Raw genomic sequence first — 26,869 nt, forward strand, 5'->3', positions numbered from 1 at the left:
ACAGTTCAAAACCATCAATTCTTCAGCACTCAGCCTTCTTCACAGTCCAACTCTCACATCCATACATGACCACAGGAAAAACCATAGCCTTGACTAGATGAACCTTTGTTGGCAAAGTAATGTCTCTGCTTTTCAATATGCTATCTAGGTTGGTCATAACTTTCCTTCCAAGGAGTAAGCGTCTTTTAATTTCATGGCTGCAGTCACCATCTGCAGTGATTTTGGATCCCAAAAAAATAAAGTCTGACACTGTTTCCACTGTTTCCCCATCTATTTCCCATGAAGTGATGGGACTGGATGCCATGATCTTCATTTTCTGAATGTTGAGCTTTAAGCCAACTTTTTCACTTTCCACTTTCACTTTCATCAAGAGGCCTTTTAGTTCCTCTTCACTTTCTGCCATAAGGGTGGTGCCATCTGCATATCTGAGGTTATTGATATTTCTCCCGGCAATCTTGATTCCAGCTTGTGTTTCTTCCAGTCCAGCGTTTCTCATGATGTACTCTGCATAGAAGTTAAATAAGCAGGGTGACAATATACAGCCTTGACGTACTCCTTTTCCTATTTGGAACCAGTCTGTTGTTCCATGTCCAGTTCTAACTGTTGCTTCCTGACCTGCATACAAATTTCTCAAGAGGCAGATCAGGTGGTCTGGTATTCCCACCTCTTTCAGAATTTTCCATAGTTGATTGTGATCCACACAGTCAAAGGCTTTGGCATAGTCCATAAAGCAGAAGTAGATGTTTTCTGGAACTCTCTTGCTTTTTCCAGGATCCAGTGGATGTTGGCAATTTGATCTCTGGTTCCTCTGCCTTTTCTATAGTAGAGTGTATATATATGGGCTTCCCAGGTGGCTCAGCAGTAAAGAATTCGCCTGCCAATGCAAGAGATGTGGGCTTGATCCCTGGGCTGGGAAGATTCCCTTGGAGGAGGAAATGGCAGCCCACTCCAGTGTTCTTGCCTGGAAAACTCCGTGGAGAGAGGAGCCTGGAGGGCTGCAGTCCACGGGGTCACAAAGACTGAGCACACAGTGTGGATGTGTCAATCCTGACCTCCTAACTCACCTTACCCTCGTTCCCCACCTCAGGATCCATACGTTTCTTCTTTACATCTGTGTCTCTATTTCTAGCAGGACCCGAACTATGAAAACTGAAATTTTCATATGAAACTTTCAAATGAAAAATTGAAAAAAAATTTTTTTTCAAAAGAGGGGAGGAATGAATTGGGAGATTGGGACTGACATATAGACACTGCTATGTGTACAATAGGTGACTAATAAGAGCCTATTGTACAGCACAGGGAACTCTACTCACTGCTCTGCAATGACCTACATGGGGAAAGAATCTAAGGAAGAGTGGTGGCGGTGGTTTAGTCTCTAAATCGGGTCTGACTCCTGCCACCCAATGGACTGTAGCCTGCCAGGCTCCTCTGTCCATAGGATTTACCAGGCAAGAATACTGAAGTGGGTTGCCATTTCCTTCTCCACGGGATCTTCCCAACCCAGGGATCAAGCCCACATCTCTTGCATTGGCAGGCGAATTCTTTACTGCTGAGCCACCTGGGAAGCCCATATATATATATACACTCTACTATAGAAAAGGCAGAGGAACCAGAGATCAAATTGTCAACATCCACTGGATAACTGAAAAGCAAGAGAGTTCCAGAAAAACATCTACTTCTGCTTTATTGACTATGCCAAAGCCTTTGACTGTGTGGATCACAATAAACTGTGGAAAATTCTGAAAGAGGTGGGAATACCAGACCACCTGATCTGCCTCTTGAGAAATTTGTATGCAGGTCAGGAAGCAACAGTTAGAACTGGACATGGAACAACAGACTGGTTCCAAATAGGAAAAGGAGTACGTCAAGGCTGTATATTGTCACTACAGGAAGATTCTTTATCAACTGAGCTACCAGTAATGATCTACATGGAGAAAGAATCTAAAGACTGATTATATGTATATGTATAGCTGATCCATTTTGTTGTACAGCAGAAACTAACGTAACATTGTAAATCAACTATCAGTTCAGTTCAGTCGCTCAGTCGTGTCCGACTCTTTGTAACCCCATGAATCGCAGCATGCCAGGCCTCCCTGTCCATCACCATGAGTCGGTGATGCCATCCAGCCATCTTATCCTCTGTCGTCCCCTTCTCCTCCTGCTCCCCATCCGTCCCAGCATCAGAGTCTTTTCCAATGAGTCAACTCTTCACATGAGATGGCCAAAGTACTGGAGTTTCAGCTTTAGCACCACTCCTTCCACTATACCACAATAAAAATTCATTTTAAAAATAAAATTTTAAAACAAGTGCAATCATAGCACAGTTTGAGGGAAGAAACACAGGGCGTGACCAAAGAAGGCTCCCTGGAGGAAGTGACACCCAAGCTGAATGTGAAGGATGACTAGGAATTGGGAAAGGGATGAGCAAGAAAGTTGTTCTGAGCAAAAGAACAGCGAAGATAAAGGTTTGGAGGGCTGAAAGAGCCTGGAATTTTTAAGGAAGTTAACTTTCTCTCCCTGACCCCTGGTTTTATTGAGATACAAATGACCAGGAAGTAAACGTTCAGTGTGGCTGGAATGTAGTTCAGGGTAGGAAGCAGCATCAGCTCAGGTCTGTAGGTTACATTCAGAAGCTTAAACTTCACTTTAAGAGTTAAGGAAAGTCATTGAAGGGGTGGAACAGGGAGGAGCCTGGCTAGATTTACTGCAAAATACCATCCCCTGAAGGGTCTGGAGGCAGGGAGGCCAGTGAAGAGGCTGCTTTGGGTAATCCAGGTGAGAGAGAAGGTGGGGTTGGTTGACAGGAGAGAGAGATGTTGCTGTTCAGTTGCACAGTCGTGTCGACTCTGTGACCCCATGGACTGCAGCTCGCCAGGCTTCCCTGTCCATCAACTCCAGGAGCTTGCTCAAACTCATGTCCATCGAGTCAGTGATGCCATCCAACCATCTCACCCTCTGTCATCCCCTTCTCCTCCTGTCTTCAATCTTTCCCAGCATCAGGTCTTTTCTAAGGAGTCAGTTCTTCCATCAGGTGGCCCAAGTATTGGAGTTTCAGCTTCAGCATCAGTCCTTCCAATGAATATTCAGGACTGATCTCCTTTCGAATGGACTGGTTGCATCTCCTTGCAGTCCAAGGGACTCTCAAGAGTCTTCTCCAACACCACAGTTCAAAACCATCAATTCTTTGGTGCTCAGCTTTCTTGATAGTCCAACTCTCACATCCATAAATGACCACTGGAAAAACCATAGCTTTGACTAGATGGACCTTTGTCAGCAAAGTACTGTCTCTGCTTTTTAGTATGCTGTCTAGGTTGGTGATAGTTTTTCTTCCAATGAGCAAGTTACTTTTAATTTCATGGCTACAATCACCATCTGCAGTGATTTTGGAGCCCAAGAAAATAAAGTCTGTCACTGTTTCTATTGTTTCCCCATCTATTTGCCATGAAGTAATGGGACCAGAGTACATCATGAGAAATGCTGGACTGGAAGAAACACAAGCTGGAATCAAGATTGCCGGGAGAAATATCAATCACCTCAGATATGCAGATGACACCACCCTTATGGCAGAAAGTGAAGAGGAACTGAAAAGCCTCTTGATGAGGGTGAAAGTGGAAAGTGAGAAGGTTGGCTTGAAGCTCAACATTCAGAAAACGAAGATCATGGCATCTGGTCCCATCACTTCATGGGAAATAGATGGGGAAACAGTGTCAGACTTTATTTTTGGGGGTGTTCTGGGTGTTCTTTGGAAGGAATGATGCTAAAGCTGAAACTCCAGTACTTTGGCCACCTCATGCGAAGAGTTGACTCACTGGAGAAGACTCTGATGCTGGGAGGGATTGGGGGCAGGAGGAGAAGGGGACGACAGAGGATGAGATGGCTGGATGGCATCACTGACTCAATGGATGTGAGTTTGAGTGAACTCTGGGAGTTGGTGATGGACAGGGAGGCCTGGCATGCTGCGATTCATGGGGTCGCAAAGAGTCGGACACGACTGAGCGACTGAACTGAACTGAACTGAATGGGACCAGATGTCATGATCTTAGTTTTCTGAACATTGACTTTGAAGCCAACTTTTTCACTCTCCTTCACTTTCATCAAGAGACTCTTTAGTTCTCCACTTTCTGCCATAAGGGTGGTATCATCTGTGTACCTGAGGTTACTGATATTTCTCCCGGCATCTTGATTCCAACTTGTGCTTCATCCAGCCTATCATTTTGCATGATGTACTCTGCATATATGTCAAATATGAGCATTAGCTTGTTAACTTTTGATACCAATCTCATTAGAGAAGGATTTTTTTTAATTTGGCTGTACCATGAGGCATGTGGGATCTTTTAATTTGATAGCTTACATTTATTAATTTGATAACATAATTAATACCCCAATATACACATACCTTTATATAATTGCCATTGATAAAAAATTTCATTCCACAGATTCAAATACACAAGAATGAGAACTTTTTTCTAAGTTTTTGGAAACTCAGTTTGTTTTTCTTTTACCTGGGAACTTTTTAATTTTTTTATTGGAATATAATTGCTTTACAGTGTTGTGTTAGTTTCTGCTGTACAACAAAGCTAATCAGCTATATGTATACACATATCCCCTCTCTCTTGAACCTCCCTGCCACCCCCAGTGTGTGGGATCTTAGTTCCCCACCCAGGGATGGAACCCTGAGCCCCTGCATTGGAAGCATGGAGTCCTAACCACTCTATCACCAGGGAAGTCCCAAGGATTTTTAGATGAGGAAGCCAAGGCTTGGAGAAAGTAAATGACCTCATGCCAGGGCTCACAGCCAGTAAGACGCAGGCTGACTCCAAAGACCTGAGACAAACTTAAGAGGAGTCCAGCTCCTGGCCACAAACCAACGTGTGATCTTCCAGGCACAACTGTAGGCCATTTCGAAAGCTTTGTATGGCAGACCTTACATGCTCTTAGGCAAAGTTGCATTCCCAGCCTAGGTGCTTCCATTCAGAGGCCTCCGATGCTTCTGCCAAATGTGGCCTTCTTATCGGGAGGAGTGGGGAGACGTTTTGCTCTGACTCAGCACTTTCGCACTCCTGGCCTTCCTGCTCTCGTTCCCCCAACATACACACAAGTCCGTGAAGCAGGGGCTTCTCTCAACAGTGAAATGATTCCCACCTGCACCTCATCTGCCCCTGCCCGGCCCTGTGCTGTGGCAAAAACGTGACCCTGGAAGAGCTGTCACTTTCCCTTCTTGCTTACGTCATCACGGCCAGTGATCAAAGCCGTGTCTGTTCCTCTCATTTGGGCGGGTTGTCTACTGTGACTCATGGCATTTCAGCTCTTTTTTGTGTGTGCTTTGGGTTTGTTTTTTTTTTTGGCTGCACTGTATGGCTTGTGGGATCTTAGTTCTCCAACCAGGGATTGAACCTGAGTCCTTGGCTGTGAAAGCACAGAGTCCTAAGCACTAGACCGCCAGGGGATTCCCACACCTCCATCAAAGCACTGTGTGCAGCTCTTCCCCACCCTGGCCTTGGTTCCCATCCCCCACTCTCCCCTCAATCCTTCCTACTCTTTGCTCCTTGTACATCTTTTCTGATCTTACTCAAGCCACTTTTTTTACTTTTTTGATGTAGATAATTTTGTTTTTATGTTTACTGAACATGTTACAGTATTGCTTCTATGTTTTGGTGTTTTGGCTGTGAGGCACACGGGATCTTAGCACCCCAACCAGGCTAAACCTCAGTTCAGTCACTACGTCATGTCAGACTCTCTGCAACCCCATGGAGGGCAGCACGCCAGGCTTCCCTGTCCTTCACCATCTCCCAGAGCTTGCTCAAACTCAGGTCCATTGAATCGGTGATGCCATTCAACCATCTCATCCTCTGTCGCCCCCTCTCCTACCTTCAATCTTTCCCAGCATCAGGGTCTGTTGAAGGCGCAGTCTTGACCCCTGGACCGTGTGTGAAGTCCTTGAGTTGTTGAGCTCAGTTACTCAGTCATGTCTGACTCTTTGGGACCCTATGGACTATAGCTCACCAGGCTCCTCTGTCCATGGGATTTTACAGGCAAGAATACTGGAGTGGGTTGCCATGCCCTCCTCCAGGGGATCTTCCTGACCCAGAGATGGAACCCACATCTCCTGCATTGGTAGGTGGACTCTTTACCACTGAGCCACCTGGGAAGGTCCAGAAGTCCATCAAGCCATCAAGCTCCCATTGTGATCTCAAGAAAAGATGCACAAGTTAGCTGGAATATCAGACTTGTGATACTAATAATGGCAGCAGCCAGTATTTACTGGCACACGCTATGTCCATCCCAGGAACACACCAGGGACGTGTACATACATGATGTCATGAAATGAGTTAATACGCACAGGGCTTAGAACAGGGTCTAGATATGGTCAGTGCTCAATAAATGTACAATATCTGGTAACACCCCAGTCAAGTAGGGATTATTATTCATCATAATCATTTTAGAACTGAGAAGACTGAGGCTCAGAAAACTTCAGAGACCCAGTGAATAAGGGGTGGAGGTGATCTCAAGCCCAAACCTGCCGAGTCCCAGGGACTTTCCACATGGAAGCACTGCCTCTCCGGATCTGCTGTGCAATTTCTATTGAACAGGAAACATCGGGGTAAGATATAGCTCACAAAGAGAATCTTTATGAGAGACTTCTATCAGAATGATTTAAAATGTAAAAGGTTTTGGGACTTCCTTGTGCTTCAGTGGTTAAGACTTCCAGCTTGCATGGCAGGGAGTGTGGGTTCAATCCCTGGTTGGGGAACTAAGATCCGGCATGCGGCAGGGTCAAAAAAAAAAAAGTTAAAAGTTTCAATACTTGAAGTAGTAAGCTTCAGTGGCTTGGAAGATGTCACTTTCACAAAACTCCACGTTTCAGGGAACGTTTCCAAATGAATCACCCTCATATATGTGACCGTTCTTCACCAGCACCATCAAGGTGCAGTGGGTTTTTTTTTTATTTCATTTTTAGGCCATGCCATGTAACACGCAGGATCTTAGTTCCCCAGCCAGGGAATAAACCCGGGCCCCCTGCACTGGGAGCGTGGAGTCTTAAACCACTGGACCACCAGGGGAGTCCCAAGGTGCAGTGGGTTTAATTCTGTTAAAACCACCCTTTTTCCTATTACAAGAATAAGTTCAAAGCCTACAAAGAATAGAAGTCACTGTGTTCCCTTTCAAGTGCCAGGAAGAACAACACAAGTTGCCCCCTGGGCCTCTCACCTGACCTAAAAACTCAAGATCAGGCTCAAATCATCTCTAAGTGATTTCACATCTCACCAGCAGCCAGATCAGAGCAGTAAAAGTTAAAGAACAGCAGTTAAGGATTATAGGCTACCCCAGTGTATAAGGCAGCTGTGTGGCTTTAGGCAAATTGTTTAACCTCTCTGATACTCAGTGGCCTCATCTGTAAACTGAAAACAGCATTACTACCTAGTTCATGGGGCTGTTGCAAGAAGTCTATAAAGTAATGCTTACAAGACCTGGGCTCCATAACTTGCCAGGTTTTATTCTCACTAAATACTGGAGAGAGTGGTAACTGTGCTCAGAAAGGCTGGGCTCCCTCCAGAATGAGGGCCACTCTCAAGTGAGAATTACTGCTTAGCAGGACTTCTCAACTGTTCAGCAGAAACTCCTGAGAACCAGTCCTTCCTGGGACATTATCTTGATTCCAGCTGAATTTAGAATTCATAGACTGAATTCTTCCAGTCTATGTATGAGCCACAGTTCTTCAGAAAAGATGAGAATACCCAAAGAACTTGTTTATAATGCGTATTCTTAGAGCTCTCCCTCCAGGAGTCTCGTCTAGGTTTGACGTGGGGCCAGGGATTGGTTATATTTAACAAACACTCCCAAGTAATTCTCATCCAGAGTCTGAGACATTGCTGTAAACCAGGGATAGGCAGGCAGGCTTTTCTGGAAAGAGCCAGAGAGTAAATATCTTTGGCTTGTGGGCCAGATATCTGTCACAACCACTCAACTCTGCTGTTGTAGCAGCAAAACAGCCAGACATTAAGGAAATGAAGGGATGTGGCTGTGTTCCAGTAAAACCTGATTTACAAAGACACGTGGGGGGCCAGATTTGACCCGTGAGCCCCTGCTCTCTGCCAGCCCCTATCTCCTCTACATATAACTAATGAAGACACAGATATGTCTTTTTTTTTAAGTGATATTTCTTTAATTTAAAATTATGACCTGGAAAGACCCAGTCACTCAAAGCGATCCAAACTTCCTCTTTATACCCAATTGGAACAGACACAATATTGGCTCAGATTGCCAACCCCAGAGAAAAACCAAACCACGCTGCAAACCCCTCAGGAATTTCCCGAACTTCCTAAGTTCAGGGGCCATCAGGCTCCACGAATGGAGGACGCCCAAGTGGCCAGAGGCTGCTGCTTTTCAGTCACTGAGAAGAGTTTTCCTTCGCTCTGTAGCTGGCACCTCCCTCGTCCCCCATTGTGAGGATGATGCTAAAAGAGTCACCTCCCAACTGTCCTCGGAGGCATCTTCCCGTAACTGCCACAGTGGAGCTGGGTGATTCTGGACGTACCAGAAGGGCAGCACCTTCTTTGTTTAGCTGAGATCTGGAGCCTTGAGTTGTAACCAGTGGTCAACGTGTGGCCAAGGCCTCCTCGGCAGCAAAATGGCCAACTTGGGAGAGGACCGGGGAAGGTGCAAGGGTCTCAGTAACTGATGGCGATTCTGTAAATGAAACAAGACAGATGCCAGCTGGGTAAAGTCCTTACAAATGGGGAGAAAGCGTCAAGACAGAACAGGGAATACCACCTCCTCCAGCACTCCGAGGTCGGTTGGCTCTCCTTCGAGCACAGACATCCGAGGTCCCACTTCTTGGGTCAGTTTCAGTTCTCCCACCGCAGACGTTCAGGGCCAATTAGGCCTTCGGATTCACCCAACCAGTCAGTGAGGCTCTCGTGAGAACACGTGGCACAGAGAACTGTGAGAAGGCAGTCCAGGGCGTGATGCGATGGAGGCTGTTTTCTGCACCAAGTTTTGGAACTGCTCGATCAATAGAGGGGAAAGGAGGAAGGGCGTGGCCAGAGCTGCCCTCGGAGGCCCCGGAGGCCTTCCCAGAGGGGTTCGTGTACCATAAATACCACTGGCTCGCAGCAAAGCCTTCTTTACAGAAGCCGTGGCCTCAGTGGCCACTGCAAGTGGGGGCAACGAGTAACATTTACAGCACCCAAAGCCTGATGCTTGACCTGAGTCAAAAGCGTCGGGACAAACCACCAAAGGGCTGCCCGGGGAACGCAGTGGAAGACCAGATGGAAGTCAGGCTGGTCCCCACCACACACAGCATTCCTGAGCCAGGCCGGTTGCAGCCTGGGTATACTGCAGGGGCAGTCCAGAGCACTAACACGGTGTGCCCGGGTGCGGTGGGGGTAGAGGGGAGTGCACGGCCCTAACCAGAGTCCCCTGAGAACTGAGACACAGTGAGCAGGAGAAAAGGGTGGGCTTCCTCCTCAAGCCCACTGGGTCACTCTGCCTCCCAAGGGAGGAAGAAGATATTGTGCTACTGCCAGCACCACTGACGTTATTTTACTCCAAAGGATGGCACCTCTGTGGGGGGTGGGTATTTCAGCGCCGGCCCCCAGCTGTGACATGTACCCACCCACCCCCAACCCCCTGCAGTGAGAGCCCTCCTCATGGTGGTCCTAGTCTGAATCTGGGTCATGTCATAAGCCCTGGCTTATGACAACATGGGTCCCCTCACCAGCATCTGACCCCCACCCAATCCAGTCTTCAGGTTCTTAGCAGGACAGCTCAAGGGGTGGGGTGGGTAACAAGAGTTTTGGGTCCCAGGAACCCAACAAATTCTTCTTCCCAGTCTCCTTCACCTCCCAGAAACTGTGGACCCCTAAATGTCTGTCAAACTGGGAGCCGTTCAGGTGGTCGGGCCTAGCCTAAGGCCAACCACACAAGCCGCTTACAAGACCTCCACGGTGTCATCCGTTCACAGCAGAAGGCTGGCCTGACCCCTGTTCTCATTGGATGATGCTGTCTGGCTGCCCGTTCTGGGCCACCTGTCCAGGCTCCGAGGCGGTGGCGGGGTTGGGCATGTTGCTCTGGAGGTAGCGGCGGAAATCTTTGATCATGGGCCGGAGGACCTGGATGAGGACGCTCAGGGCCGCCTGGGTGCCCTCCATGGCCTGAGCCTGGCGCTCCTGGGCACAAGCCTGCACCTCCTGGGAGCGACGGATCATCTGTAGCAGGTCGTTCTGCTGCTCCAGGTGCTGGGCGATCTCCTTCACATGCAGGTTGGTGACCCGCTGCTCCTGGATCAGCTTGGCTGAGTTGAGGGCTATGCGGCTCTTGAGCGCCTGCGGCTTGACCGAGGTATCAGCGTGCTGGGCCATCATCTCCACGGGGGCCTCGGCCGGCAGGGGCGGGGGGGCCTCAGCTGTGCAGTACTCTACCACTCCCTCCTCCAGCGTGTGATAGGTGGTCTCTGTGGGGACTGTGGGGAAGAAAGAGCAAATCAGTGGCAGGTCACTTTCTAGAAAGAGCGAGGCTGGCCGTATGGGGTAGGGGGGAGGCCAGTAAGCCTTGTTCTGGAGAATTCAGCCTCCCCTGGCTTTATAGCCTTTTATTTATAAATCTGGGGCTTCCTGGGTGGCGCTAGTGGTAAAGAACCTGCCCACCAATGCAGGAGGTGTAAGAGACGCGGGCTCGATCCCTGGGTCAGGAAGATCCCCTGGAGAAGGGCATAGCAACCCACTGCAGTATTCTTGCCTGGAGAATCCCATGGACAGAGAAGCCTGGTGGGCTACAGTCTATGGGTTGCACAGAGTCAGCCATGACTGAAGCGACTTAGCACACATGTATAAATCTAGACTCTAAAGGATTTAGAATCTTAATCTACTTAATAACCAAAGGGTCAGCCCCAGATCAGGCAAAAGCAAAGATGCTAACAGTTAAGACCAGCACCTACTATGTGCTAGGCACGGATGGTGCTAACCCTTTGCCCTCCTTAGCTCCATGAACCCTCATAATGACACCAAGAGGCAGATATTGTCACCTTCATTTTCAGAGATGATAAGACAGACGCAGACACCATGGTATGACTTGCCTGAGGTCACACAGCTTATTCAGCAGGTATAGGAAGCCAGGTGTCCCCCAGTACTAGTGCCCAAGGTGTTCACAGTCACCCCACTGGGCTGCTTCTGGCAAATAAAAGCAGGGCTACATGCTCCTGGAAGTACCAGCACACAGAAGGCATCCTGGGTGAGGGTTTGCAACTCCACTGGTCCTGTCTCCTTCAGTGCTTTCTTGATTTCCATGTCTTTTATGGCCAAGCAGAAAAGGAGGCAGGAGTGGGAGGGCAGCAGTTAAAGTGCCCAATAAGTGCCTCCCTGTCTCCTTGATCACCTTAATCAATGGAATGCCTAAAGGTCCTTCCTCTTACAGAACAGCAGCTGATTTAGACCAGTGTTTCCCATCTCCATATCCTTGAGAAATATGACACTGCTGGGGTATGGCACGCACACACACACACACACGCACACACACACACACCCAATTCTCCGAAGTCCGGTTGAGAAACCACTGATTGATTCTGTTCCCAGCCCATCACAAAGACCACTTAACAGTCATTGGTGCAAACCTTATCTGAACTAAAAAGTCCAACCAACTAGTTTCATTGTCATTCCTAGCTTGAGAACGTTTGAAGGCACTCTGGCTGGGCTGTTTGGGCCTCCAAGCATGTCGGAAAGATCAGTTCTTCCCCACCCTTTAATGCCCAAATCAACTGTGTCCCACCCCCGCCAGGAAGTCCCCTTTCTCTTCTGAGTCCTTAGGTGATCCCGACTGACAGTGGAGTTATTCATATATGTGTCCCTCTATCTGTCCTTGGAGAATATAACCGGCCTATCTCTTAAGACACCTTGGGAGTCCCAGCGCTGAGCCCAGGGTTTGGCCCAGAATTGCACTAATGGTTGATGAGTGAATGGAGGGGTAGGTTAACACCAGGAACTGGGAGGTTCCTCAGCAGTGCCTGATGAATGTTCACACTGAAAACCACAATGTCTTTGTCCAGAGTCAATGTCCACCTGCCTATTCATTCAGTAAATACCTCCTGACTGCCTACTAGGCGCCAGGCTCTGGGATAAGTCCTGTGGGGATATAAACATGGTCTCTGTCTTCAAGGACCAAACAGTTCAGTCACGGATGCAAATGGTGGCAAAACAGTGGAGGGCAAGCCAGCCCCTCCGAAGTCCAGACTGCGTGCTGAGGAAGTCTCAGAGAGAAAACAAGATCACTTCTGTCTGGGGAGCCCTTGGAAGGCCTCCTGGTTGTCCAAGACTCCCATCTGACCTTTGACCCTTGGCAGCCAACCTTCCCTGGGCTGCCCTAGCTCTTGCTGGCCCTTCCCATTTAGGAACGCCGGACTGGGTGGGAGAGGTCACTCACTCTGTGTCAGGGTGACTGTGGCGGCGGCTGCAGTGGCTGTGGGTCCAAGGGCCACGGGGTGGATCTCTGCGGTACTGGGCAAGCTGATAATGGTGGCCTCACCCAGCAGGTTGCAGATGCGTTGTTGCATGGGGGTGAGCAGTACAGGGGCCACAGCGGGGCCACCGGCGCCACTGCCACCGCCTGTCCCGGGCCCACCTGCTCCATCTTCCTCAGTGGGCCCTGGGGCCTCGCCACCCTCTACGGCCGCCCGGACCTGGGCAACCTTGCGACGGACCTCGGTCTTGAGGTCGGACCACTTCTTCTTGACCTCGGGCAGCTCCCGGCGGCAGGTGGCCACGGCATTGACCCTTCTCAGAATGCCGTGCCACGCCGCACTCTTGGCAGCCAGAGGGACGCCGGCGTTGAAGTGGTTCACCAGCAGGTGCTTCTTCAGTTCCAGCTCCTCCACGATGATCTCCACCTCACGCTCAGAGAAGTTCATCTTCCTTTTCTTGGCGGGAACGGCCATGGCCTCTCCCCACCCGGCTTTTTAAAGAAACTATAATCCCCTAAACTGCCCCAATTCGCCTTCTGTCTTCCTTAGCCTCGCTACTCACCCACTCCCCCTACAGGGGATAGGCTGGGCTGGTCCAAGGCCAAGTACCAGGCCTTTGGTAACCCCCCTCGCTACGCAAAGTGCGTAGGGCCCAGCCCCGACCTGCCCAGCCGCTGCCAGCCAGCTGCGTAATGGCTTCCTGAATCTGCCTCTTCCGCCGGGGTGTGCGGAGATCCGCCCACTTCCCCTCTTCCCGCCTTCCAGAGCTTCTCTAGGGAGACCTGCCCTCCCGGTTGGTCGCGGTTCAGACATCACATCGATCACTGGTTCTTTCTACCTGTCGCTCAGCTAAAGGGCACGCCTACTTACTGGAATTCGCCTGATCATTGGTCTAAAGGTGTGTCTGTCGCTACAGAGCGCCCCACCCAATCTAGCCTTTACTCACCCCTATTGGAAAGTCGTCCTGTCGTTCAATCACATGATTACGACTTTTACGCCGTTAAATTCAGCTATTTTATTGGTGAGTTAGGGAGTTAGATGACCAAAACCCGGTTTCCTTGAGGATCCTTTGTGCTTTCGGCCTTAAGCCGTTGACCAGTTAACTTTTTATTCTACCCAGGGCGCAAACTTTGCCTTGGCAACCGCAGATCACAATCGCTCCTCAAGCAAATCCTATTTCCCATTGGAGATGATGATCTCTCCGTACACGACGGCTCCTCGCGTCTTTAAGATTCCGCGGATAAACAGCGTTGCTCAATGGAAGTAGGACACGGGGCTTTCCGCCTGCCAATCACAGGACTCCTGCCTATCGCAGCGTGATTTCTTCTCGCCGGCCCGACTCAGCCAATCCCCGCCTCCCGCCATTTGAATCGGCCTCAGGTTGAGCCGGGATTGCCCCGCCCTCTCCATTGATCCGGGTAGCCTAGGGCTGCGTGGGCAGTCCTCGGGGTGGCTCCGCCCCCCCGGTGGCCCTTCTGGCCTGTGATTGGCAGGCGTCGTGCCCGGGGGCGTGGCCATCCAGGCGGCGCGCAGCGGGGCGTAGCTCCCGGAAGCTGCCCATCCCGCCTGCTTGCCGGCAACGCAGAGCCCGCGCTAGACGACCGAGAACCCCGGCGTGTCGTCCGCGCTCTCCCCGCCGGCCCGCCGCCCCAGCCTCACGCCCGATGGTGAGCAGTGTGTTGTGCCGCTGCGTGGCCTCCCCGCCGCCAGACCCCGCCGCCTCCGCCTCGTCGTCCGCCTCATCGCCGGCGTCTGTGGACCCGTGCGGCGGCGCCGTCTGCGGGGGCCCGGACCACCGGCTGCGCCTCTGGAGCCTCTTCCAGACTCTTGACGTCAACCGCGACGGCGGGCTGTGTGTCAACGACTTGGCCGTGGGACTTCGGCGCCTGGGACTACACCGCACCGAGGGCGAGCTTCGGGTAGGCAACGCGCAGCCCTCCGCGCGGGCGGGGTAGGGACCCCTCTTCGCGCCCCAGCACCTCCGGGAGGTCCAGGTGACAGAAGCCAGGTGCGACCGGCTTCTCTGGCAGCCCTTTGGAGCTTGGCAGGCTTGGTGGAGGCCTCTCGGGCTGGCTGAGACCCCCTGGATGACAGACTTGGACACCCCCATTTATGCCCTAGTGGGAGTAGAGCTCCTTCTTGGCCTCCGTAGGCGCTTGGGCTGGGGACAGGGGTGCGGGGATAGGCCAGGTGGGTACCCTTTGGATATTCTGATGGCCGAAAATCCCCTTTCTGCCGGGGCTTTCCCCAAAGTAGAAGGCCAGGTCTCCAGAGTCTGCTGTATGTCACCTTCTGACCTCAAGACTTAAGCTTTGATGTTCCCTTCTACCCATCATTAATGGTTTTATCCATCCTCTTCCAGTGGCCCCACGTTTCCATGCCAGCGGTGGACCCTGATCGGGTTCCTCTCAGAAACATGTGGGAGTTGGAAAAAATGGGAACTGGGGTTTCAGGCAGATCCTGCCATGTGGGTGGTAAGAACTGACAGTTCTGGGTGAGGCTCAATCCCAGTTGACATGCTTATCCAGAAAATGGGACCAAGATCTCTTACAAGCTTGCAGATTAGAGTGAAAGAATCCAGGAGAAATTTTTTTCCTAAAAGTGAAAGCCTGGCCCACCTAGGAGGAGACTTTGTTACTCTTGTTCTGGAGTGGCCGCCTGGCCAAGGGGGAAGGAGGGACAGAGATGTGCTGTCCTTTCTGTATGAAACCCTCAAGCAGAGGCTGTTTCTTCCTCTTCTGTCTCTCATGGTATGTTTTCCTATCTGACTTTGTAGCTGTAGCTGCCCTTTTCCAAGTGTTTTGTTTATTGTGGCTTAGCCTGATTTATAACCTGGAGGAAGACCACTTTACCTAGCAACCTGTTTCTCTTGTAAGTTAGTTCCTTTGGTCCATTTGTACATACCGCAATTAGAGAATCTCATAGCTAAGTGTGAAAAAAGTTTTTGGTAAAACGCCAGTGAATTTAAGCAATTTGTTTTTCAGATAGGTGTACATAAAGTTTTAAACTCATGTCCAGAGTATCTTGGCTCAACATCCAAGCTGTTTCACCTACTTAGGATCAGCCTAGGGAGACCAAGGGTAATACTGTGCAAGATAGAATCATTGGGTTAAGTCCAACAGGCTTAGAAGCAAGAATTTTTTTAAAGTCTTTTCAAGTGGAGTGTTACACAGAACTGAGCTGAATATTTTCTAATCCATAACTGATGAATAAATCACTTGGAAAGATGAGATGGCTGAACTCAGAGGGTCTATGACTTATGGGCTCAGGGAGGTGTGGGCCTAGGTAAGCCTTTCTGCTTCTGTGAACCTAGCCACCAGGTTACATGGAGGGCCTTGGGCTGCAGGAGTGTATTCAATGTTTACACCTCAACTGGAGTCAGTGTTTTTATGATTCGTGGCACATCTGACATGGATCCAAATCTATTTTTTTTTTGGGGGGGGGGTAGTAAATGTAAATTTTAAGGGCAAACAAGGAGAAAGTGATCATTTTCTTTCCAGTGTTGAAACTTTTTTGATTAACCAAAAGGAGCCTAACCCATTGGAGTCACACTGGCTCTACAATCTCTAACTTAGGGAGTAAGTTTCCTTTCAGTGTATGGCTTTTCGTATGGACTGACTACTTCTACCAACTCTTTCAGCTGATGAATGTGAAATTATACAGCTTTGCGAGATTGGGAATGATTCATTTTACTCGTTTATTACCTGTGGAAGAGCACGGGCTAGTCCTGCAAGCGAATGGTTTTAAGTAGGAGAGAGAGAACCTGCCTTCTTGTGAATAGCTGGGCCACAGGAAGACACCCTGCCTCACGAATCCCCTTACCACTTCCTGCTGCAATAGTTATCAGTATTAGCTACAGAGAGAAAAAGTGGTGCTGCAGTTTTGCAGAAGTAGCAAAGGCAGGAGAGAATTGGTGGTGGCAGGGGGGATACCCTTCAGTTCAAAATGGGTTGCCTGCCGCGGGAATAGGCACTGACAAACACAACATCCAACTCTGGCAGCTGCCCCATATAACCCACAGGACCAGTCTGAGGTGGCGTGGGTTTGCACAGGACTCAGCCGTGAGGGTTTATCAGTGGGCGGCCAGTGAACCCAGGCCTTGTGACTACACAGAGCCTCCCACTAGCTTACCACCACTGGATTGAGCTTTCTTTAGAAATGAGCCAGCAGTTTTTGGCATCTCCCTTGGTTTCAGAAGAAATTGGAACAGTCGAGGAAAATTTACTTAAATGGCAGTGGGCCAGAGACACCAGTGACAGCCATCTAGAGAAATTTTCTTTGTAAAGGGCATGTGAGCAGGAAGCCTGTCCCGGGACAAAAGAAGGGAAGAGTTTATTAAAGACAGAAAGAAGATGACAACCACAGTAGCAGCTTTGGGAGATGAGGCTCTGGCGAGAGCTAATTATAGCATTGCCTATTTAAGGCATTTTCATGTGACCAAACAAAATCTCTGTCTGAAAACAAATTTAAAACATAGGCTGGAACTCAGGCAGCCAATTAGGGAAAGAACCCAAGCTGGGTGACGTGTCAGCTGTTGTTCCTCTAGCTGAGGCTTGAGAGACTCTCCTCAGCAGCTGGTGTTTGATACAAGTGAGGATTCTGGATGATGGTATGGTCAAGTTTGCTGACTCAAGAGACTTGGTGTGCTCCATCTAGTTTGAACCTCACAAGCTGGACTTGGGGGAGAACTTGAAGAATGATCCTTTTATTTGGCTTACAGGATCTTTATTTGGCACCTGGGATCTTAGTTCCCCGACCAGAAATCGAACCCTTATCCCCTGCATTGCAAGGCAGATTCTGAACCACTGGATCACCAGGGGAGTCCCCATCTTTTTAGAACCACATCTTTTATCCCCAAAATAGGTTTCAGGATTATTCAGAGATTATCCTATCAAACATGAGAGCTTACCCTGTCCTAATTCTCTCCTTGACCTGAGCAGTGTATAGGAAGCAATCTCTGTTGACCTGGAATAATGTCAAGTTGGCATGCTTGATCATATGCTACTGTTGGACTCTATGCCTTTTCAGTGTCTGGCCATTTGTGGGACAGGTATTTGCCTAAATAGTCACACTTAGGTAAGAAACTCTACAGAACAAAGACCCTTTTCCCTGGAAAGGGCGGAGACATAACTTGGTATAATAGAATGACACATTAGAAAAATGCCATTCGCAGACTAGATTGACTTTACATATTTAACTGATTATGTTATATTGTAAAATTGGTTCCTGGGTTGGAGGAATTATCATCAACTCAGCTAGAAGATTTTTGTTTTTAATTAGTTGATATCTGGAAAGGTGGAGCCCAGTACCCTGATCCTTAGACCAAGTATTAAATAAGAACATACCAGAGTGGGCCTGACCTGGAGCTTCAGTGGGTGAATTCCTTTGATGTTCAAAGAGCCATCAATTGTTGAAGCCTCACAGAAACCACAGGGGAATGAGGGAAACAAATATTTTGCTAGTATTCGTTTCTAGTCCAGCTGAGTACATAGCCGCAGGATGAATTCAGTGAATAAAACTGCACTCCCAGGGGACTAGTCTCATTAAATCTGAGCTGACTTTTCATTTTTAACCATTTCTTCTTTCACTAATGTGAATTTGGCAGAGCCAAAGAATTTAGTCTTCGACGGTCACTGGCCATCGTAGGCCAGCCTCCCACCCAGCATTTCCTCCTGTGACATCCTCCTTTGCAGAGGACCATCCAGCCCTTTCCTTTGTGGACTGAGTTGGGGTCCGTCTGAGTTCATTCTCAGATCAGACTGAAGTCTGTCTCCTTGAGTCTATTACCCATTTGCCCCAGGTGTACCTTCAGGAACAACCTAGAAACAGGATCTAAGGGTCCTTGGAAACAGCTGTCTTACCGGAAGGCAGCTGTCTAACCGGAAGGCAGCTGTCTTCCTGTAATCTCTGCTGCTGCTCGGTAGTTTTGCCCTTCTCACGTGTCCACACTTCCCTGCACCCTTCTCTGAGGCAGTGTGCCCTGGAATTAAGACTACAGATTTTCCTTGGAAGTCCAAAACAGGGAAAGCAGTGGAGACGGAAAATAGACTAGTGGTTGCCTGGGCCGGGGAGTGGAGGGCAATGGAGAGCTAGGACGGTGATAACTAATAATAAGTCTGGCATTTCTTTTGAGGGGTGGGGTGGCTAGGGTTCTTTGTGAGGTGATGAAAGTGGCCTAAAACTGATGATGATTGCAAATATCCCTGAATATACTAAAAGCCACTGAACTATACACTCAAATGGGTGATTTCCTTGGTATGCAAATAATATCTCAATCAAACTTTTGAATAACCCAGCACAGGTTTTACAGTGTAAACCTGGGTTCAGGTATTGTCCTAGCTGCTTTCGAGCTCTGTGACCTTGAGCAAGTTACTCGACCTCTCCAGGCTGAGTAGGAGGTTCAGTCTCCTTATCCTGGTGGGAGGAATACCTAGTTCAGTGGGCTTGTTGTGGGATTGAATTAAAAGAAGTTCATAAAGAACCTGCGACAGTGTTCAACCCAAAATGACCTTTTCCCAGGGAGTCTTTGAAAATAAGATGCCCAGAGTTGGGGGTAATCATCTACATTTTTTTCTTAGGTAACTGAGGTGAAAAGTGAACTCGAAAGAAGGAGAAAGCCTAGGGGATGTGGTTGTAAAGGGTGTCGGTAATAAAGGGTGTGCAGCACAGTCTCCTGCCAGCTGATGGGGCTGCAGAAAACCTGGGCCCTACAGCCTTTGCTAAATCCCTTCAGTCGTGTCTGACTCTGTGCGACCCCATAGACGGCAGCCCACCAGGCTCCCCCGTCCATGGGATTCTCCAGGCAAGAACACTGGAGTGGGTTGCCATTTCCTTCTCCAGTGCATGAAAGTGAAAAGTGAAAGTGAAGTCACTCAGTCGGGTCCGACTCTTAGCGACCCCATGGACTTCAGCCCACCAGGTTCCTCGGTCCATGGGATTTTCCAGGCAAGAGTACTGGAGTGGGGTGCCATTGCCTTCTCCAAAGATTGAAACAGAAAAAAGAGAAAGAGAAAGAAACCCTGTTAGCAGGAGATTTCCAAAAAGCGGTCGTGTTACTCTACACACAATGATGTCTTCGGCCCAGATGTTTCCCAGGGTGGACGTGGGCCCCCGTGAGCACCGCTCTTGTCAGCCTCTTGTGCTTTCACGAGTAGAGCTTAACACCTTTGGAGGTGGTCTCACTAACCTCATTAGTTTGTAGAAGTGGGACTGAGGTTCCGAGGTCGGGCTGGTTGAAGGCAGAGTCAGTGGCAGAACCCAGGATATTTGTTCTCAGCCCAATTTAGCTCAGCTTATACGGCCTCTGTCCTTCCATGGCTGGCGGTACTTAAGTAGCCCTTAACACTTTGCAGCCTTTATTTTTGCAGTTTGTGACAGGCGCGTATCTGTGCCCTGACACCAGCTGAGTGTCTTAAGACCTCCCCCCAGGGTGTTCAGGAAGCAATAGGTCCGTTCTGGACTCTAAAAGACTCAACAGAGCATCTAAAAAAAGAAGCCATTCACTTAAGATGCACCTTCCTTTAAAGTAAATGAATAACAAAGGTAGGACGGAAGGTGCTTATCCGCTTTAAACTCCAGGCCCGGAAGCCTGAAAAGGAGGTGACTAACGGCTCACGGGCTTACGTTCTCAGAGTCCGAGTTGGGGGCGGGGGTGTTGCCCGGTGGCTCTCCCTGTTCCTGCTGCTGGTCCCACGCTCCAGCCACGCCTGGCCTCCTGCCTCCTTTCTCGCAGCCCTCCCTCCTCCTGGGCTGGAGTCTTCTTGCCAAATACAAGGAAAAACCACCTCCATTGTGTGAGAAAACTTGCAAAAGAAAAAAGAATTTGGAAATGCCAGTGGTAAATAAAGAGCAGGGGATGGTTTGGATTACCCAGAAGGGGCACAGTGTCGCCTCCTTGTCTTTAGTCCCATGCAGCTGAAGAGTCCTGCTGTTAACCCAGCCCACTACCGTGCCCGCCTTCACCATCCTCACCTGGCCTTTTTACCATCCCTCCTGTTGCTTCTAGTTCATGGCCTTGGATTGAGTTTGAACCCCTGGGATGTTAGAAATGGAAAGGCTTTGAGGTTTGTCCAGGTCAGAGACGTTAAATAACTTGTCCAGGGTCTTACTGAAACACCTTATGCGGTCATGTAGGGCCTCTTCTATGGGAGAGATTACATCCCCATAGAAGCCTTTAGTGATACATTTATGGACATGGTTAACTTTTTTCCTTTCTTCCTTTACATCTTGGGTGTTTTTTTTTTTTGGCTAGAGGCTTTTCTTTAAGCCTATATAAGCAATATAAAATAGGATCTGGTAAATGGTTCTGTAGCTAAAAACTTCCTTTTCTGAATTGTTTCTAAAGTGCTGACTTGATATAAACCAGTCATTCTTACATGGAGGTCTCCCATCTGCCCTTCACACCCTGAGCAGCTCTGATGTGTATTTGCTGAAGAAAGCAGCCGTCCATCCGGTGGGTTTCACACCCTTTGTGTGAGCTCCTCTCTCTGAGGTCCTCCCCCAGGACTGAGGAAGAGACTGGTGACAGCTACATTCACACTCAGGACTTCCAGGTAGCGCTAGTGGTGAAGAACCCACCTACCAAGGCAGGAGACATAAGAGATGCAGGCTCAGTCCCTGTGTCGGGAAGACTGCCTGGAGGAGGGCATGGCAACCTACTCCAGTATTCTTGCCTGGAGAATCCCATGGACAGAGGAGCCTGGTGGGTTCCAAAGAGTCCAAAGGGTCGCAAAGAGTTGGACACAACTGAAGCGATTTAGCACAAACGCACGTGCATTCACACTCATTCAGATGATATCAGTTTTAGAGGGCGATTCTGGAATCAGCTTTAAGAAACTGCAAACATCTACTGTTGCTTTAATAATCTGCTGGCTTGCCATTTCACGTGGGAGCGAAGAAGGACTAGGAAAGTGTGGCTTCCACGAGTAAGCTGAACATGTGCCCGTGGTTTGGCTCCTGCTGGTCAATTTGGAGAAATTTCTGATCACTTTAGGTGACTTAGGGTGTTTATATGGCCAGCCTTAATACCATATTCTCCCCACCACCACCACCCCATCCCACCCCCCTTTATACTTGACATCTATGGAATCTGAAAGGAGAATCAGGCTCCTATCAGAGCAGAAAAAGACAAAAAATTATGCTGTGTTTCTATTCTGTCTCTTGTTTCTCCAGCTCTTTAATTTACATTCTATGTCGCAAAACCCTACACTTAAAATCAGGTTCATGTTGCACACCCCTGACTTTCTTTTAGAGAAAAGAAAAAGACATCTTTGTTCCCAGGCATTGACCTTGAACTTAGGACCTCAGCGGAGACTGGCTTTTCACCAGGAGTAAATAAGCGTCCAAAAAACTATTTCCTCTGTGGGGCACTTGTCTTTCCCACAGTCACAGGAGTCCGCTTCAGGGAGTTTTGGCCAAAGCTAGATTTTCTGGTTTTACCTCCTAAGATGGAAACAGACGAGGGGGTTTCACCTTCTTCATTACTGTAGTTTTGTCACCTTCAGCGCCAAAGGAGGCCAGTGCCTGGCTCCTCTTCGTCATCTGATTGGGGGCTGAGTCGAGGGCAGGAAGCTGTTTAACAGTCCTGCCTGACGTCCTAAGACCCTTTCTGCCATGGGACAGCATGGGACAACACCCGCGATCTAAGCATTTAAATTCTCCAGTTAACTCATGTCAGAGAAGGATAAGTCACCTGCCACAGTGGTGCCTTTGAAACAGCAAATCGTTACTACCAGTGTATAAAGAGAGCCTTCACAGTCTTTTGCTCCTGCACCATTCAAAAGGATATATAAAAAAAGATGTACCTCATTGCATATTAAGTTGGCATCTAAAAATTTTTGTCCTAAGTTTGGTAGCTGCAGAGGATATAATTTCTGTATATCTGGTTTAAGTGTTTTAGTTTGTGGGTTTCAGTTTTGGTCAAAACCTTAGAGTTTTTTTACAGATTTGACCCATTCATGTCTTCAGTTCAGTTTAGTCAGTCGCTCGGTCGTGTCTGACTCTTTGCAACCCCATGAATCACAGCACGCCAGGCCTCCCTGTCCATCACCAACTCCCAGAGTTCACTCAAACTCACGTCCATCGAGTTGGTGATGCCATCCAGCCATCCCATCCTCTGTGGTCCCCTTCTCCTCCTGCCCCCAATCCCTCCCAGCATCAGAGTCTTTTCCAGTGAGTCAACTCTTCGCATGAGGTGGCCAAAGTACTGGAGTTTCAGCTTTAGCATCATTCCTTCCAATGAACACCCAGGACTGATCTCCTTTAGGATGGACTGGTGGGATCTCCTTGCAGTCCAATGGACTCTCAAGAGTCTTCTCCAACACCACAGTTCAAAAGCATCAATTCTTCAGCGCTCAGCTTTCTTCACAGTCCAACTCTCACATCCATACATGACCACTGGAAAAACCATAGCCTTGACTAGATGGACCTTTGTTGGCAAAGTAATGTCTCTGCTTTTCAATATGCTATCTAGGTTGGTCATAACTTTTCTTCCAAGGAGTAAGCATCTTTTAATTTCATGGCTGCAGTCACCATCTGCAGTGATTTTGGAGCCCCCAAAAATAAAGTCTGACACTGTTTCCACTGTTTCCCCATCCATTTCCCATGAAGTGATGGGACCAGATGCCATGATCTTTGTTTTCTGAATGTTGAGCTTTAAGCCAACTTTTTCACTCTCGTCTTTCACTTTCATCAAGAGGCTTTTTAGTTCCTCTTCACTTTCTGCCATAAGGGTGGTGTCATCTGCATGTCTGAGGTTATTGATATTTCTCCCGGCAATCTTGATTCCAGCTTGTGCTTCTTCCAGTCCAGCGTTTCTCATGATGTACCCTGCATATAAGTTAAATAAGCAGGATGACAATATACGGCCTTGACGTACTCCTTTTCCTATTTGGAACCAGTCTGTTGTTCCATGTCCAGTTCTAACTGTTGCTTCCTGACCTGCATACAGGTTTCTCAAGAGGCAGGTCAGGTGGTCTGGTATTCCCATCTCTTTCAGAATTTTCCACAGTTTATTGTGATCCACACAGTCAAAGGCTTTGGCATAGTCAATAAAGCAGAAATAGATGTTTTTCTGGAACTCTCTTGCTTTTTTGATGATCCAGCAGATGTTGGCAATTTGGTCTCTGGTTCCTCTGCCTTTTCTAAAACCAGCTTGAACATCTGGAAGTTCATGGTTCACATATTGCTGAAGTCTGGCTTGGAGAATTTTGAGCGTTACTTTACTAGCGTGTGAGATGAGTGCAATTGTGCAGTAGTTTGAGCATTCATGTGTTACCCTCCATATAACCCATTGGCCAAGGCTGTCCTCATTTTCAAATCAAATCATTTTCGCTTTCATTCAAATAAAATCTGGCTTCATTTTTTTTTTTTGGTTAAAAGTGTTAGTAGTCGTCGATTTGACTACATCTCTTCCTAATGCTAATTATAATTCTAAGATAGATGGTTTGTAGGTAGTGAAACTGGTAACCAGCAGACGAGGGGAATTACCCTGGAGTCAGTCATCAGAGAGCTCTCCGCCCTGTTATAAGACTCCCTCAGGAGCCTCCAATTGTCCTTCTGTGTGATGTCCCAGGGGCTTCTATACCCAGGGCAATTCATCAGGATACTTTAGAATGGGTTCCCATTGGGAATCCATTCCATTAGAATTTGTTGTTTTCTCTGAAAAGTATAGGAGATCCTGAGACACACTTTTATCCCTAAGTCTGTTTTCTAGATTCTTGGAAGAATGGGTTCCTTCTGCAGGTGATTACCCTCAGCTTAACCAGGCTCTGTTGATGTTTATAAATCTACAGTTGCAGGAGGGTTATACTCTCCAGTTCTTTCTCTGGATATCAGGGGTTCCCCCAAGAAAGTTAAGTGAGGTGGAGTTGTGTTATAGTGACTCTGAAAGAAACTAATGATCGACCAGATACTGGTGATGCTCTCATATAAGAAAGAGAGGTACTGCATTAACCCACAAGGAAATCAGAGGTACTAGAAAGGTTGCTTTAAAGTCAAAATATTGGCAAAGTATGCAAATTGAATATGTTTTCATTGATTGCTGCCTCAAGTGCTGGTCAAAGGAGATTTTAGGATAAATAGGCCTGTCTCCTCCTTGCCTAGTTATTATTTCTTTTCTTCTGCTGACTTTGGGTGTAATTTGTTCTTTTCTGGTAAGTAGAAACACCTCATGGATTTAAGACCATAGGATGTAGGCTTTGCCTTCTGAGTCCTACTCTGGCTACATCCCACAAGTTTTGCTGTGTTGTGGTTTCATACCATTCAAAATACCTTTTCATTTCTCCTTTGGTTTCTTCTTTGACACATAGATTATTTACAGTTACATTTCATTTCTGTTTCCCTGGTGGCTCTGTGGTAAAGAATCCACCTGCCAATGCAGGAAACACAGGCTCAATCCCTGAGTCAGGAAGATCCCCTGGAGAAGGAAAGGGCAACCCACTCCAGTATTCTTGCCTGGGAAATCCCATGGACAGAGGAGCCTGGTGGGCTACAGTCCATGGGGTCACAAAAGAGTCAGACATGGCGACTAAACAACAACACATTTCATTTCTAAACATGTAAATATTTCCCAGGTACCTTTCTATCATTGATTTCTAACTTAATTCCACTGTGGTCAAAAAAACATTTTGTACAGATTGAATCCACTTATATTTAATTTAATGAGTCTTGTTTTATGAGCCAGAATGTGTTCTGTGTGTACTTGAGAAGAATGTGCACGCTAGTCTCGTCCAGCAGAGTGTTTTATAGGCGTTAGGTCAGGTCAGTAGGTAAGCTGTAGTGTTGCTCAAGTCTTCTGTGTGCTCGCTGATTTTCTGTCTACTTGCTGTACCATTTACTGAGACGAGGGTGTTAAGACCTGACTATAATAGTGGATTTGACTCTCTTTTCCTTGCAGTTCTGTTGGGTTTTTACTTTCTGTCTTTTGAAGCTCTGTATTGTGGTCCTCGGAGAAGGCAATGGCACTCCACTCCAGTACTCTTGCCTGGAAAATCCCATGGATGGAGGAGCCTGGTAGACTGCAGTCCATGGGGTCACTAAGAGTCGGACCCGACTGAGCAACTTCACTTTCACTTTTCACTTTCATGCATTGGAGAAGGAAATGGCAACCCACTCCAGTGTTCTTGCTTGGAGAATCCCATGGACGGGGGAGCCTGGTGGGCTGACGTCTATGGAGTCACACAGAGTTGGACACGACTGAAGCGACTTAGCAGCAGCAGTAGCAATGTGGTACTAAAACATTTAGGATTGTTATGTCTATTCTTTTACTTTTAACCTACGTGTATCTTTATATTTAAAGTGTGTTTCTTATAGGCAACATCTAGCTAGATCTTGCTTTTTTGACCAGCCTGACGATCTCTACCTTTGCACTGAGATGTTTAAACCATTTATATCTACTGTTGTTGCTGATAACGGTTGAGTATAAATCTGCCATCTCACTGTTTGTTTTCTATTTGTACCACCCATTCTATGTTCCTTTCTCTTTCTGCCTTCTTTTTTGGGTCAGAGAGTATTTATAATTTCACTTTATCTCTTTTGTTAGCTTACTAGTTATAACTTTCTGTCTCTCTTTCCCCGCCACCTCTCTCTCTTCAATGGTAGCTTTTGGAATTATAGTATACATCTTTAACTTATCACAACCTATCTCAACTGATATTATACCCCTTCATAAGCAGTTTAAGATTCTGCTTTACATTTTATTTATTTGTTTATTTGTTTGTTTGGCTGTCTTGGATCTTTGTTACTGGGCGCGGGCTTTCTCTGGTTGAGGTCAGCTGGGGGCTGCCCTGTGGTTGCGCACGGGCCTCTCGCCACTGCAGTTTCTCTCGTTGCGGAGCACAGGCTCTGGGAGCTCCGGCTTCAGTAGTTTCGGTGTGTGGGCTCAGTCGTTGCGGCTCTCAGGCTCTAGAGCACAGGCTTCGTAGTTGCAGCAGCACACAGGCTTAGTTGCTCCTCTGCATGTGGGGCTTCCCACCTAGCTTGGTCGGTAAAGAATCTGCCTGCGATGCTGGAGACCTGGGTTCGGTTCCTGAGTCAGGAAGATCCCCTGGAGAAGGAAATGGCAACCCACTCCAGTATTCTTGCTTGGAAGTTCCCATGGACAGAGGAGCCTGGCAGGCTACAGTCCATAGGTCACAAGAGTCGGACACAACTTAGCGCTGTCTTTGTTTCTTTGAGCATGTGGAATCTTCCCAGACCGGGGATCAAACCTGTGTCCCCTGCGTTGGCAGGAGGATTCTTATCCACTGTACCACCACCAGGGAAGTCCTAGTTTAAGACTATTAAACATTATGCTTTCATTTCTTTCTCCCCAGCCTTTGTGCAATGGTTCTCACACATTTTTACTTCTACATATGTTATAAACCACGCAGGCTGCCTCTATGGCTTGTCTTTTTATGGGCTTCCCAGGTGATGCTAGTG

General features: G+C 48.1%; 2 protein-coding genes across 5 annotated transcripts in view; one reads left to right on the top strand and one right to left on the bottom strand.

The window, feature by feature from the left end:
- Positions 1-8,140: 8,140 nt before the first annotated feature.
- NAIF1 (nuclear apoptosis inducing factor 1) lies at positions 8,141-13,968 on the bottom strand. Of its 2 annotated transcripts, XR_002181824.2 has the most exons (3): positions 12,415-13,968; positions 8,773-10,462; positions 8,141-8,688 (listed from the first exon to the last, which is right to left on the bottom strand). XR_002181824.2 is itself a non-coding variant. In XM_019970913.2 (2 exons), exons 1-2 carry the CDS (start codon positions 12,923-12,925, stop codon positions 9,990-9,992), a joined length of 984 nt encoding a protein of 327 aa, XP_019826472.1. In that variant the 5' UTR covers positions 12,926-13,968; the 3' UTR covers positions 8,141-9,989. The 2 variants fall into 2 exon arrangements, 1 of the variants encoding a protein (XP_019826472.1); XM_019970913.2 differs by having other exon boundaries at positions 8,141-10,462.
- Positions 13,969-14,010: 42 nt separating this feature from the next.
- Positions 14,011-26,869, top strand: part of SLC25A25 (solute carrier family 25 member 25) — a 36,494-nt gene continuing 23,635 nt past the window's right edge. The window contains exon 1 of one of the 3 annotated variants that reach the window (XM_070799321.1): positions 14,011-14,370. In XM_070799321.1, the coding sequence (XP_070655422.1) occupies positions 14,116-14,370 (255 nt within the window). In that variant the 5' untranslated portion in view covers positions 14,011-14,115. The remainder of the gene's footprint in view (positions 14,371-26,869) is intronic. The other 2 variants (XM_019970907.2, XM_019970908.2) reach the window with 2 other exon arrangements.

Source organism: Bos indicus, chromosome 11 (assembly GCF_029378745.1).
Source record: "Bos indicus isolate NIAB-ARS_2022 breed Sahiwal x Tharparkar chromosome 11, NIAB-ARS_B.indTharparkar_mat_pri_1.0, whole genome shotgun sequence".
Taxonomy (NCBI): domain Eukaryota; kingdom Metazoa; phylum Chordata; class Mammalia; order Artiodactyla; family Bovidae; genus Bos; species Bos indicus.

Bases quoted from the DNA above. Each gene is read 5' to 3' on its own strand.
- NAIF1 (XM_019970913.2), bottom strand. From the start codon at position 12,925: ATGGCCGTTCCCGCCAAGAAAAGGAAGATGAACTTCTCTGAGCGTGAG. The intron at 10,463-12,414 runs GTGAGTGACCTC...TCTTCCCCACAG, and splicing joins CACAGTCACCCTGACACAGA to TCCCCACAGAGACCACCTAT.